Source organism: Plutella xylostella, chromosome 18 (genome assembly GCF_932276165.1).
Source record: "Plutella xylostella chromosome 18, ilPluXylo3.1, whole genome shotgun sequence".
Classification (NCBI taxonomy): domain Eukaryota; kingdom Metazoa; phylum Arthropoda; class Insecta; order Lepidoptera; family Plutellidae; genus Plutella; species Plutella xylostella.
This window is the reverse complement of record NC_063998.1, coordinates 765,969-781,496: the sequence shown is the minus strand read 5'-3', so window position 1 is coordinate 781,496 and position 15,528 is coordinate 765,969. Positions and strand designations below refer to the sequence as shown.

General features: G+C 36.8%; 1 protein-coding gene across 1 annotated transcript in view; it reads left to right on the top strand.

The window, feature by feature from the left end:
- The window catches only part of LOC105385088 (connectin), a 59,777-nt gene extending 57,846 nt beyond the window's left edge, over positions 1 to 1,931 (top strand). Inside the window, exon 3 of the mRNA XM_048627162.1 lies at positions 481 to 1,931. Within this exon, the coding sequence (XP_048483119.1) occupies positions 481 to 956 (476 nt within the window). The 3' untranslated portion in view covers positions 957 to 1,931. The remainder of the gene's footprint in view (positions 1 to 480) is intronic.
- Positions 1,932 to 15,528: the final 13,597 nt, after the last annotated feature.

The following is a 15,528-nucleotide window of genomic DNA, read 5'->3' as shown; positions in this document are numbered from 1 at the left end:
TCTATACAAAATTATTTCGAGAATGCAATAGAAGTGAAGTAAATACGTAATTTTAAAATTATTAATTAAATTGCCTATTTAAACAGAATATTAAAACCACATAATGATCTAACCAGCTAAAGCTCTTAAAATAACAGTTCATTACGAATGCCACAAATAACATTTACGTATTTGCATACCAAATTGTAAAGCAAACATAACTTCAATTCCAGCTCATTAAATTGATAAAATAAATATTCCCATTACTCACCGCAACTAGATGCCATTGAACCGAGTCGGCAGAAAATTTCGAAAGCCCCGAGTAATTATCGAAAATTATTGGAACGTAAATTTTGCGATGGAAAAACTGCCGCGGAAACAAAAGTCACAGATACTTTAATTACCGAATGGGGATCGATAATTCAATTAGTATCCTCCCCATTCACGGAGGATTCATTATTTGAATGTGTAATTAAGACTGTGATTGTTGGATTGTTGCAGGCAATGACTTCGAGTGCGACTGCCACCTAGCATGGATGCATCGACTCAGGCACGAGGCGCGTTCGGTGCGGCTGCGGACCTCGCTCGAGAGGTTCGTGTGCAAGGCCGCCGGGCCGCCGCCGCCCAACTCACACTACTTCTACGAGCGCAACAACATCGGCGCCAACCTCTACGAAGTCGAAGACAAGAGCGACCTCAAGGAGTACCCCGAAGACGTGGACGAGTTCCACGATGAGTTAGACGAGGTCGACACGAAGCCGCGCGCCGCGGGAGAGAACGAGAGGACGCTACTGCAGATACCAGTGGAAGCCCTGCCCTGCCCGCAGCTCGTGAAGACAGTCACAGACAGAACCTTCACGCATCCCTCGCAGAACGAGGTCAAGGATTACAGGAACATGATCCATACCTCGAGCGCGTTTACAGTCCACGCGAGTTTCACCCTTATACTCGTCGCAGTAGTACGGGTTGTGCGATGAAATTCGTGCAGCAGCGAGTGTGGAGCTCGCCGTCTCTTGGACCATTTTGTATAAAGTCTTCACGACCCATGAAGTTGTACAATATCTAAAAGATGTAAATATAAATAGACTCATAATTTCGGCCCCCTAATTAAACGAATGTGATATAATTTAAATATATTACATACATACATTACTGTTATAATATGTGAATCTAAGAGATTTTGCGAGACCTGTCGTTTTGGAATCATCTATAAAATTGTTGATTGTTTTCCATTTCTTTATGTAAATCTCTATAATACCTTATTTCTGTACATACTAATTATAATGATTATTTATTTATCTATGAATGGTGTTATTACAGTAATGAATCTTCATGATAGTATATAATTTGTTATACAAATCTGAGGTTGTGCTAAGATATTTAGATTTTCAGTTGAAACTGAAGACTTTCAAAGTTATATTAAAAGCCTATTTTAGTCTACCATTTCGAAACATAAATTGGAAACATTTCGACTTTAATTAACGAGGCACAAATGATCAAACCAACTCATGTTTACAACGAATACCTAATGGACTTGAGGCTATTTAATTCTCTATGTTTTGAGGAAGTTTCATGATATTATTTTTATATTAATATGTTTACAGTATACATTATCTCATGAAATAATTCAAAATTGCGTTATTTTTGTAATTACCTACAAGTACAGAATGTGAGAGTGAACTTGAATGTTTTTTTAAAGTATTTTACGTTTTAATCAAATGGCCTCATGAGATATTAAATGGTAAATAGGTACTCAATTAACCCATGTTTATCGTTAAACTCGAGAAAAAGTGTAAATATTTGTAAATAACTTTGAATAATTAATTAACGTGTTGTTACTTTGAATTAAAATAAATATACCTACTTATTTGTCATAAATCTTCTCTGTTCAAACATAAAATAAAGTATGGATTTATTTGTAAATGGACTTAATTAATTTAATTAAAGATTGATGTTGGAATTTTGTTGTTTTATTTGTAACTTTCCTTATTACGTTTCCAGAGTAAACAGAAATATTTTATAATACAGTTAATGTTGTGACAGTTAAAAATTAAATTTGGTTTGGTATTGAAAGGTAAGTTTTATATGGTGTTTATGCTTAACTAGATTTATTCACAGACTCCGGTAAGTATGATATACTCGTATAGAACCTTACTTATGTGTGACTTTAGGGCCAGACATAGGAAAACGTACTTAATCAAGAGAGCTTTTTTATGACAATGAGTCTTAGAATCAAATTCTTTGAAGATCGTGTTAGTCACACTACTTATAGGTTATAGGTAACTAGAGAACGGCTGAACCAATTTGGCTGATAACTGGTAGGGAGTGAAGCTAGAGGAGTTACGAATCAAGAAAAGGACATAGGATACTGTTTATGCCATAATTCTCAAAGCTCACGGGAAAATATAATAAAGATAAAGACAAATATTACGAGCGCCGCTGCATGAACCAAAATTCTGTCTTGTTGTATATTATTACACTTATTGCATGACAGGTCATGGAAACCACGTATTTCTATAAGCAAGAGTAACCCTCCTGGGTACAAGCAACTTACTAGGCCCTTAAAAGGCCACTTGCACAAATATTTAAATCTAGATTTAGTGTTAAATCTCGATTCAAGAAAGGTCAATCCATTTAAAATTTGTCAATCGAGATTTAACACTAAATCTAGATTTAATATGTTGGTGCAAGTGGCCCTGAGCTCTGGCGGATTCCTCGACATTACGAACTGAAAACGCGCTTTAGTCTTTATTGAACTAATTGTATGAGTCCGGCCGCATTTCAGCCACCGCAAATACAATTTGTATTCAGATGCAATTCAAATCCAATGCTCGTACTACAGACAAGGGTATGTATCGTACGGACGTTGGCACGATATAATATAGGTACCTTTTCGAATTTATAACGAACTCAAAATGCCTAATTTACTAAAATATGAAAAGTTTTCTTACAGATAAATATTGCTCAATACATAATTATATCGGTATCTTTCGGCTCATTCACTCTTACAAATAAAACCCTTTATAGATTAAATAAAAATCTATGTACCTGTAAATTTTGATGTAAAAAAGTATATTTTTTCTGCTCAGCAAGAGCTACAACTTCAAAAGAACAAATAAATTTGTTACAAGCAGATGAAAAGATGGAATTAATCTGGCGGAAAATTGGACGAAAACTATCGGATGAATATTCTGAGAAAAACGGAGCCGCGATTAATATTTTTACCAGATAACTTTTATAGATGAGATACATTCTTACAAATTATATTCTTAATACTGAATACATTAAGTAATAGACCGCGACTAGGCAAACGTAGTGTGGGACGCCCTCCGGCAAGATGGGGTGACGACTTGCGAAAGCTGCCTGGTTATAATTGGATGCGGAAAGCTAAAGATCGCATCCAGTGGCGTGCTTTGGGAGAGGCCTACGTCCAGCAGTGGAATGCTATAGGCTGATGATGATGCTGATAAGTAATAAAATTCTATACATTTTTTTTTAACTGATCCGCAAAACGTGCGTATGTTGAGGTCTAAATGAAAAATTATGATTTTAGAAGAAGGAAAATAGACCAGTCTATTGTGCACGTCTACTACCTAATGTAAACAGGAATAGGTGGTGAAGGGATTTTAAAGCAAAGCGAGCTTCTCACCAGCAAATAACACCTCTCCTTTTACGACATTTACAATTTACAAGTCAAAAGGTCACGAAATATCTCACGAATTTCCCCACAAACCACCTTTGAAACGTAAAGAAGTAAATGTGACAGCGAAGTGTGATTGTGGGTTTTAAATCAAATCCTTCGGGGATCATAAAAAAACGAAAAACTCACAGAGAATCTTATAAAAGGGTAATGGGAGGAAACGCTCAAGCAATCGTAGCCTTTCTGTCTTAGATGTTAGCTGCCACATTTAAATGTAGAGGCGGAGTTTATCTACATGTGTTTGACAAAGTATTTGCGGGTCGGGACCTTTGATCAAAGTACATTAAACAGAGATCAAACGGTATTCGGTTTTCATTTGGTTGCTGCATTTGCAACGACACTGTTTAAATATACGACGGCTTCTAGCGCAACTAGGAGTTTGTGTGAGCTGGTGCAAGGGAGATCAAGAATAGGCCAACGCATGTAGAGGTAGGTACTTTAAGCCGGTTTGACCAGCGACTATACCTAGACAGATAGTTCGGTAGTGGCTAAATCAGAAAAGCTGTGGATACATAAATCAAAATTTAATGTTCCTTGTAATAGTTGGCTTGAGTCTTTACGTAAATGATCGTCTGAAGATAAGCGTCCACCTTTCGGAATCGTATTTATCGGATCTAATGACTTTTCATAAATCAATGGAGAAACGGTGGCGGCGTTGGCTGTGCCGATGAAGTGGACTAACATTTCATACAAAGACAAATAATACTGAATGCGATGCGTCGTTGCGTACTATGTCGAAAAGTGGACGCTTACATTTGACCTTGTAATGTACAAAAATCTATCTGTTGTGTATATTAAATAAAAATAGATCGCGCTAGGTACCCAGATGACACAGCAGCGCTGAAAAGAGTAATAAGAACCACCGGCTCCATACTTAGGTAAACAAGTTTTTGGACAATTTTGTGTATTCCAGCAAAGTTTTACGAGTCCAGGGCGGCACCAAGTTTAATAATGTGAGTGCTTTAACTCTGTTTCGGCTCCACACAGCCGATTTACGAGCTAAGTACATAGGCTTAAAGTGGTGTCGAAAGAGTAATAGTGAGTGTTGCAGCATTAGGGTCGTAAGTTGGTGAAAACTGGAACTTTTCCGCTGAAATTCATGGTGAAATGGGCCATTTCGGTGCTGGGAACAGCTGCTTGGAAATATTTCGTAAGTATGTTTCTATGGTATATAAACAGCGATGTAACTGTCCATATTTTGTTTTGAATTTAAGAAATTGTGTTACTACTTATGAAATTTGGATGTTTGGAAGCTAGTATATTACTTACTTGAACAATATATACCTCCGCAGCTCCGTTTTCAATATGTAGATACATAATGTGTAGGTACAAACGCAAAGCAAAAAGCTTGTGCCTTGTCCTTGGGTAAGTATAACATACCATCTTTTGAAGAGAAACCTATTAATTAGACCCAAAAATCTGTTAGTTTCAGGACTTGCAGAGGACTTGCATCGATCTTATATCAGTTTTAATATCACAACCCACAACCTTTGAGAGTTGGTAGCACTTTAACATTATTCTGAGTGTACACAAATTAGAGCCGTCAAAATATTCAAATGTGCTTCCTTTTTGGGCAAAGTAGGCTCTCGAACAGCGGCCGTGGGTGTCGTAAAGCCTCGCCTTAATTTCGTCATGCCGTCTGTCCAACGCTGGAGTGTAATGAACCCGTGAATGGAATGCTCTCTCGGGGGTATTTAGTTTAGGCGGTTAATATTGCTGATTATAACCCAACCCGATTAAAAAGCATACATGTTTAAAAGGAATTGTTAAGTTATGTATGATAATATGGTATATTTTGTCGTTACTGACATAGTTTTAACGGTCGTTCACATTTAAAATAAATAAATATGTGGGGACATCTCACAGACGGCCACTCGACCCCAAAGTAGGCAGAACCTGTGATATGGGTGTCGAACAGCTGATATATCTACACAAATACATACATGTCATATTTAAATAGATAAACGACATACCTATTGAAAACTAAATGAAATACCATTCACAATCATACAAATACTTCAATAAAATATCTCACCTTTTTGTCCAGCGATAAAACAGTTGATTGAAAATAGTGTTGATTAAAGATAAAGTGCATTTTAAATCGGCTAAAATGTATTTTAAGTTGAACTTCACTTGCCACCTAACCTCAAACACAAAAATACTATATATATATATATATATATATAATACAGTAAGTATAGTTGTTCATAAAATTAAAAAATTTGAGCAGAGGTATTGTATTTGTTTGTTAGATTAGCAATATTCGGGCAAACCCAAGAGCAAATATTATCTGAAAACGAATAATATGTGCCCAGACAAGAATTTTTACCAGTATACTGTTTGGCGTATTATTTTATTTTATTTATGTAAAAACTACACCAAAATGTATACCGCTTTATTATCGTACAATAACTTTTTATACCATCGAAATAACACAGAGAATACAAAAACAGGAATAAAACACAGAAGTGCCTCCTTCAGCGGAGTGCGCGAGTATATACTTACATATTATGTATACATAAGTTATACGGATATTTTATTTAACTGTTGTATACAGAGTGTTGAAAAGTCGATCTGTAATTAAAAAATCGTCAAATTTGCCATTTTCAAAATGAAACTTGCTAGGAAGGTATCTTTTATAAGTTATCTGCAGGACTCGCGAAATATAATTTAGTGCAAGTTTAGATAAAGTATTATGTTTAAGATCTTTCCGAGCATTACCTTCAAAAAATTATTTATACTGCTATTTTCACGGACTATTGTGTTCTTTATAAAGCCTTATTTCATTTCAAAATATACTAAACTATATACTATTATAGTAGTTTTTGAATTGGCCTACAGAGATTTGCATAACTTGTATGAAACAAAAGTGTCCGGATTGCCAAGTTACACACACCCTGTATAAACAAGGGCAATAGGCTGTTAAGACTTTAATACTAAAGGAGAGCCTCGTTAAAACATAAATGTGTGTCGCAGCAATAAAGAGGAATCTTACATTCCGTAATATTTCGCATGATATATGGCCAGATACAGCCGTGGCATAGAGCTGAGAAAATACAGACAGTACTTTAATTAGTAACTCATTAAATAATAAAATCCAGTGACCGTGATACATAACATTACTGTAGTATTTTTAATGTCAGCTATCAGCAACTATTTAAATTCAATACAGCTTACAGCAATGTTTATACGGTTATAATTCACATATCAAAAAACCAGTGACCACAACAGTTCATCCATTAAGAAACCATAAAGAAACGTAGTCTCACAATTAAAACTAATAACACTCCTCTGTTACGATCGGTAACTAATAAATACCCCTACCAAAGCTAGTGCAGCAAATATTTTCAAAGAACACACAAAGAGCCAGTTCGATTCCGCTTAGAACTAGATTATGTTCGGCAGATGATAAAGTTCGTAGCAAGTCGTAGCTCGTAGCAGTTCGTAGCTGCGCTACGCCGCGCCGTAGCATACAAATGATACGATTCAGTGGGTGTGGAAAGGGTTTAATGTTTTTATTTATTTAAACAGCTGGTCGGGCTTACAGTTGCAATACGGATGAACTGATTCGAATGCATTACTTTTTTGTTGGAAGGTTAAATTAATAGACAATGATTGTATTAAAATAGTAATAGTTCTATTTTAATACCACAATCGTGGCACGTGGAGGTACTCGTATATAATCACTACTTACCCCTCAATGAGACAGGTGTATATACGAGTATAATTGGCATGTAAATCTGTATGAGTATTTATTAAAATAAAAATAGGGTCTAACCTAACTTATTGAAAACACACGATCGAAGGGTGTGGAAAGGGAAGTCCTTTGCGCAGCAGCAGGGAAAAACTTAAAAGTCTTTAAAAAAACTCTAGTGAAAGTAACATACAATTTCTATTCGTCCATTCTATCCCAATCTTAGCTCTACGCGTCAATGTGCCAGCAATTTTACTAACATCGTGGCGCGGTCTAGATAATTGATATCTTCTTAAATTTACTGTTGGTAATTAAGTAGCGGGCGGCGGGCGGTCGACAGGTAATAGACTCATTGTAATGACCTCACTACCAGTACTACTGGATTATTTGTTCAATCAACTTTTTAACCACTCACAAAATGCCGACACCAAAATGGCCTCAATTTTTTATACATTTAATTTAAAATTAGAACACAATATTTACGTTTTTAGTTGGTAATATTCTGTTGCGATGTTAGTTTTACTTAAATATTGCAAACGGCGTCATTAAGATATCGTTATCCGTTTAGGAGTAATTTGATGCTATTGTTACTGGTACGTTTTCATTGCTCATAAGAGTATTAATTCTGGCAGATTTTGAAATCGATATACAGGATGGGCCAGTGAAAAGTTTAAATTTAAATAATTCACAGAAAAAAAACTATAAGAAATATTTCAAAAAGGAGAAATATTTGGAAGAATGCCGAAGTCGTGACGGTAGTCATATAAACACTATTTTTATTTTTTTAAATCCCAACTTCTGACGTTATATTAAAAAAAGATTTTGAAATATTTCTTATACTTTTTTTTCTGTGATTTTTTTAAATTTAAACTTTTCACAGGCCCACCCTAAACAATAAAATATACTATTCGGGACTTATGGTGAGTTTTATAGAGTATATACAACTATACAATGCTAGATGTTGCTGGCGGGCCTTGCTTCGCCTAATCAGATTCCCCGTGAGAATTCCGGGTTAAAAATAGTAGCAAAAATAACAGCAGTTTTCCCATAAAAGAGTAACATGCATCCATACCTACTAACTAAAACGCGATATTAGTAGTATAATAGGATTCAAAATAGAAACACTTATATTTAACAAATATTCAGCAGACCAAAGTATCAATAACGGTTGTTGTGGACAAGTTCTCGAGTGGAAGCCTCCCGCCAAGCGTGGGACGCACTTCAATTGAGGACTACACATTGACGATCTTCACGAGACATGTATTCAGAAGTAGATACGGTAGGGGGATGATATTAGTTATTGCAAACAATCTGAGTAAAAAATTGGAAATAGATTTATTTTTAAAACTAGCTTTTCCCGCGAGATCCGCTTCGCCCCAAAAAGTATTCTCGTGAACATTGCGCAATAAAAAGTAGCTTATGTATTAATCCAGGGTTTCAACTAACTCCATACCATCGGTGTTTTGAGGTGAAAAAGTAACAAACATACTCACAAACTTTCACGTTTATAACATTAGAAGGAGACAGAAGTCAAGACACAAAACCAATAGTACTTACTAGTAGTTATACGGATTATTTTTTTCCTCATTCATATATTATTTATCTATGGTGAACTTAATTTTTCCATGATAAACATTCTTACACTTTCCACATCCCTCCTCCCACAGTGCGTACATTCATGAACTATAAACGCGTCCCTCGAGCTCGTATTTCAAATGCGGCCGGCCCACTTCCGCCACACTCGATAAGCGATAAAACCACGCAATTTTAAACGCTACTCCCGATCGCGTTTCAGAGGGCCCGATGTCGTGAGCTGAATTTAAACCTGCCCTAAATAGGGGGCTGATTCTGGTAATCCGCCGATTTATTATGCGTTCGGCTTCACGAGCCAATTGTAAGTCTGGTAAAGATTGATTTAAAAACAACACGGCTTATGTGTGCTTGGCTTTTATTGATCGGATTATGTTTTAATAATACAACGCGGTTTTGCGGTGAGGGTAAACATTTTGAGCTTTGACTTCATATTATATGAATCCACACTAAGTAAAGCTATACAGAAACATGGCTATAATACCAGAAACATGGTAAATAGTAGACTGTTCCTAATGTGACCGGTCCATCTTTTATTGCTAGCTCTTGTGATTGTCACTGACACGAAAGGAGAAGCCAAAAACTTAAGTTATAAAATGTCCATAAGTGCTCTATCTATGCATACGAGTATCTCACGGGAAACGTGCAAACAGGTTAAAGGTGCAAACGTCGCATATAAAATATTTCTTCACAATAAGTAAAATAATGAGCTGTAGCTATAAATATTTCATCACAGATTTTATTAATCACGAAATACTCGTATCTCTTGCAAAATAAGTTAATATTGAAACATATTTACAAAGTAGTAGCTTATTAAAAAATGCTTAACATTGTACATAATACAGGCTTCAATATTTATGGTAAAAACAGCCTCATACGGCGGCGCGACGTAATGTAATGAAGGTACTCGTATTAACTCGTGCATGGTGGCTCTGCTCCACGGCTCTTCGTAAATGGTGAATACAATATGAGAGGTTCCGTATATCTTCTTGTATCTATTCTATAGTAATTATATTTTGTACTCTCCTGTAAAGTTTGAAAACTAGATGCGATCTAATGTGTCTAGTACCTTATTTCGATAAAAAAATACTATTTTTCGATTTTCGTGAAATGTTATCTTTACAGGGGTTTTAATGGGGCAGAAGGAATCAACAAACCAAGTGATACTATAGTATAGTATCACTATAGTATAGTTAGTATCACTTGGTTTGTGATTGTGTAGTAACTATACTACAGGTCCAACGGAAAAAAAAACTGTTTGTTCTACTGATTTAGTTGCAGATTTCAGCAGGCAGTCTTTGACCCTGCATTGTGCATTTTGTTTACGTGAGTTCAGGGTGTGCATGTGTGCGTGTGTGTGTTTCTGTGTCTGTGTGTGTGTGTGTGTGCATTCAATTTGCTCCGAGTGACGTCCCGGGCGCGTCACTGGGGCCATAAAACACGTGAATCTAAGCTCAAACGTCGCACTACGACGCCGTGATCTTAATAGAAGTGTATGGGAAGTACAGTTTTGTAAAACCGACTTATCTGACCCGAGGTACCTATACTGACGAAAAACGAAAGAACTAGCGTTTAATACAACGTGATAATAGAATAGAATAGAATACAGTGAACCCCCGGTGTCATTCTTTGTAGGGCCGTTCATAGGTATATTTTATCAATGATGTGTAGATTTTTTCCCTAGCATATTATACTTATGAAAATAAATGATGAGAATGATGATGAAAAGGATGACCCAGTCTCATATCTTCCCACATAATATGCAACAGCATCAAAACACTGCACTGTATCATTTTCAATGTGTATGAGTATGAGTATTTTATAATAAATAACCAACAGCTTATTCCATAATTTTCACTATCATTAGCCAGATGTCCCCCTAGTGACGTATCCAGCATGTCGTTCTAAGAAGAAGAAAAGGAGCCAGATTGGAGATCAGAAAACGTATACAACTATAACTCCACAACTCATCTTGAACGCAAACGTGAGAGCGCTCTCTAAACAGCCGCCAAGCAGGTAACACTAAAACAATTTGCCGAGGACGCGAGGGAAATGCGCCGAAATGCATCCCACTGTTGATCCAATGATCAAATATACACAGGCTCGTAAAATATGTTATGTCATGCCCCCTCGGCGACCGTGTCACACCATTAAATGGACGTAAATATGGACCCTGTCTCCTTTGTTTTGGATTTGCGCGGCTGAGGTAGTTCCTGGGAAAATTCTGGCAGTATCAAACAGTTATTTCTGCAAAATACCCTGTGGCTGTATGAAACGTTGCCATTGCATTGACAATGTGTGCTGAAATCTACATTATCATGCAGCCTTTGTGTGGAAGAATTAATGCTATCTGTAACTAGGTAGTCCTCAAATTCAAAGCTAATATGTAAAACCGTCCACTGCTGGGAGTGCAAAATCATGATTTATCTAAAATCTCGATATAAAAAATAAACTATATTTTTCGGCCGTTCGAAAACCGCCGGCTGAAATTCCTCTGGACAAAAACCGTCTCTTCTGCGTGAAAAAAGATTATCCTTTCGTGTTGTATTGAGTTTGACCACCGACGCGGGGAAAAAGGTTTTCCAGCCTTCTGTTGTATGTTTTATTTTATGGTATTCATTATCGTGAATTCTCTTTATTGATTGTTGGAATATAATATTTACTAGAGCGCAACGAGGAGACATAGCCTTGTTTGTAAAGTTTTGTATTGTTTGTAGTTTCAAGTACCTAAGTATACTAAACGCATATTTTCAAAAGTGAACAATTACTGGCAACCTATAAGTTCTTTTGTTATAGATACAATGTTATGTACGATATAGAGCCTCAACTTAGTTATATTTTCACCGAAATTACCTCAGTATTCATCACATAGAGGGTTCAGTTAGAATGCCTTCCTGTTTATCATATAGAGGCAGGGGCTGGCAGCGTTTCTTAATTAACTACAATAACACGAGAACGGAACTGAGCGCAATACATTCCCGTTACAAACTTGAACTATCCCAATAATCCAGTACAGGTTGATTACAATATACGGACCTTTGACTTAAAATGTTGGAGTAAAACAATCGACCTATCATATGGTGTGATAAAATTAATGAAATAATTAGGCTTAAAAGACTGATCAGTGATCATCTGATGATCGCACAGTGAAATGATTAATGGGTGCCGGATGGGCATACAATACCTACTATACTACGAGTACTTAAGTAATACCATGGCCATTCCATAAAATGAAAAACTAGTGAATTTTTAATCAAGTCATTGTATATCTTTGTCGTTATGAAAAAGAATAAGATAGTTTGTAAGAGTAGTTTGTAAAAATTTACTTTCATAAGAAAATTTTATTTTTATTTGAGTATACGATGAATAAAAATATTTGACTTTGATACAAAAATGTAAACCTTGTTAGTGTCAATAAAAACAAAAAAATACATTTAAGGCCATATCTCATGTTTGCAGACCGATATTTCAAATGATCAATTAATTTTATATGGCAGTAAAAACACACTCAGGGTTTACTTTTAAAACTAAATTCAATTTGGTCAACCTGTACCCTAATCTCTTAGCTTTAAACCTCACGAAGCAGCCTAACCGAGTAACCATGTAGTAATTTCGTCCCGCAAGTGGCAAGCTCGTGATATATCGGTTACTCACTGCTGTTACACCAACCGCTACAAAGGTACTCAATACCTACTTTATATTTTATTGTAATAGGTACTTTTATTGTAATATGCAAGCTGAAGTGGCAGTGGGCTGGTCATATCTGCCGAAGAACCGATAACCGTTGGGGTAGACGAGTGGAGACCACGAACAGGCAAACGCAGCGTGGGACGCCCTCCTGTCCGCTGGACTGACAACCTTAGGCTCGTAGCGGGTATTGACTGGATGAGGAAGGCCGAGGACCGAGTGTTGTGGCGCTCCTTGGGAGAGGCCTATGTCCAGCAGTGGATGGTTATTGGCTGATGATGATGATGATGAAGGTACTTCCACTTCTTATTGTGCCTTTGATAAACACTAGAACTGAACTATCGTAACCGTGGTCACTAGTCAAATTGAGTGACAAGTTGCTGTCTGTCCTCAGGGTACGCCGGACGTGTAAAATAATAAGATAATTATAATAGCACGTTGTTTTTTAAAGTCTTCGCTAAAAGAACTGAATTTTGTGCCAGCTTTTGTAGGCTAAAACAATAACACTGAGATCACAGTATAACCCTCTTGCAAGTCAAGACGTCAATTCGTCAATAACGCCTGTCTGCTTTAGTTTTGAGTGCTTTCTCGGTGCCTCTTTACTATAGCTCGGGGTAATTTGTTTAAGTTAAGTTTTGGCTGTAATTAAGGCCAATGGGTCTCTAAAGAGGGATCATGGCAATTGGCGTTTAAACTTTAAGGTATTTAAAAAGACTAATGCTTTGTTTAAATAAGGCTCTTATTTAGGAATGTATAATCTTTGCACCAACCTTTACCACAAATAGCTTCAGGGGTTATATGTTTTTTAACCGCTTCTTCTTTATTATCCGAAGAGGAAAAACAATAAAAAAATACTATTCACATTACGGCTTAGTGTGAAAAGTGTCTAGCACAATGCCTTCGATATTAACAAAATGGTCGTCCTATTACGCTGCGACGGTGGCCTTTGTTATAGGCAAAATTAAGTGCTCTGTGAAAGAATATTGCATTCCAGCCGGATTGTTCCCGGCAGTAATGTGAATGTGCCAACGAGGATAAACTACTTATATTAATGCATATTACTCGTAAATTCAGAGGACGGAAAGGCACAGGAGTGTTACTCTACAGGGTGTTGCAAAAAGGGTATACTATACTTTGAGAATTTTGAAATTCTGATTTCATTTTCGGGTTTAGATATAACATGCTGCACATGTAGGTTTCGGCTTAGAATACCCTTTTTGCAACACCCTGTATACTGACGAAAAACAAACTAATTAGAGCTGTCATGCAATCGGCACGTTTAATACAACGAGATAGAGTTGTGGCTCGCGCAGCAGCGCTTCGAAAGTTCAGTTTACGTCATATAGAATGACCCCCCTGGACCGAAAAAGTTGGCGTATATGAAATAACTCCTGTAACAGTGGGTGCTAGAGGGCTGATGATGTCTCCATAGGTATAGGCTCACAAACTGCCGATGCCGCTCACAGTAAGCCTTTAAATACTGTTAGTTGTTGTTATTTCTCGGAACACAATATTGTCGGTAATTATTTTCATTTACTTCTTCTAGGTTTAGTTTCAACTCTACTTAATTCTTAGAAAATCTAAATGGAACTGAAACTTTATCGGAACGACCGACCTAAAGCTAGCTCAATATTTCATTTAATTGTTTTGGTATGGATACAATTTTGAAAAATGATAAGAGTACAGTCTGCCATCTAATATAATACCTAATTCATAATGTAAAAAACTGCAGTAAAATTTTAAAGAGACTCTTTGATGCCTGTTTTTGTATTGATATACCTACCTATTTATTTCAATGGTTAGCTGCAAACCCGTTATAATCTAATGAGCCGTTTTCCTTGACAGCTGTCAGTTGAGCTTTTGGGTAAGCCGATAGATGGCGTGAAAACGCAGTGTACCAACTGTCAAAAATTACATAGAGAGCAAAGAGTACTAAACTCAGAATAAGAACTCACTAGTTGTGATTAAATGTCGGGTGGTAGCGCGAGCCATCCTTCCGAGGCTCAGACTGCATGTGGCTTGGGATAGTGCTAAGTATTCTGTGAATAGTTCTACCCGCGCCGTCACGTAGTGTTCTTTTCTCTATGCGCGCCGTTTGAACGGGTGCTGCGTGCGAGAACTGATTTTTTATTTTTATTTATTGTATGATCCTAAATAAGATCCCAAAGAAATACTTACAAGACAAGATGAGAATGTGTGCCGTCGCAACTTGTAAAAATAAAGGACATCATAAATTTCCAAATGATGAAAGCCAGGCGCAACAATGGATTAAGGCGACTCGGATAAATGTGCGAAAAATTGATTGGAAACTGCGAAAACATTCATGGTTGTGTTCGGATCATTTCATACCAAGTGATTTTCATTCACGTAAGCGAACGCTGAAGCAACAGTGACATCGACAACATAGAGAAAATAATACTACAATTCTACCTACCTACGTCACTTTCACATTTCGTTAGCCTCACAGAATAACATATTGTGACTGAGTGTGTTCTGAGGGTTTGAAAGTTGGTACAACCCCAGACAACGCCATCTATTTCTCCAAAAAGGAACTTTTTTTTTTTTAACAAACGCCTCATTATAATATCAAAACAAAGATCCCTGCTCTGCTTGCAACTAAACATAACGAGCAAAAAAACAAAAGCTTGGCAGCACAAGTAATTTCTAAAGTAGCCCATTTCGCACAACTAAGGAGCTATAATATCGCGGCACACATTGTCGTTGCTTCTTTACCGCCCCTCATGCTATGCACTTGATAGGCGACGGAGTCAGGGCATTCATTTAGTTTTGTTAAACCTCAAGAAAAATAAGGATGTTATGTAGCGAAGCTCCCAAAAAGCAGAACCGATTTTCTTAGAGTGATAGGTAATGTTACACC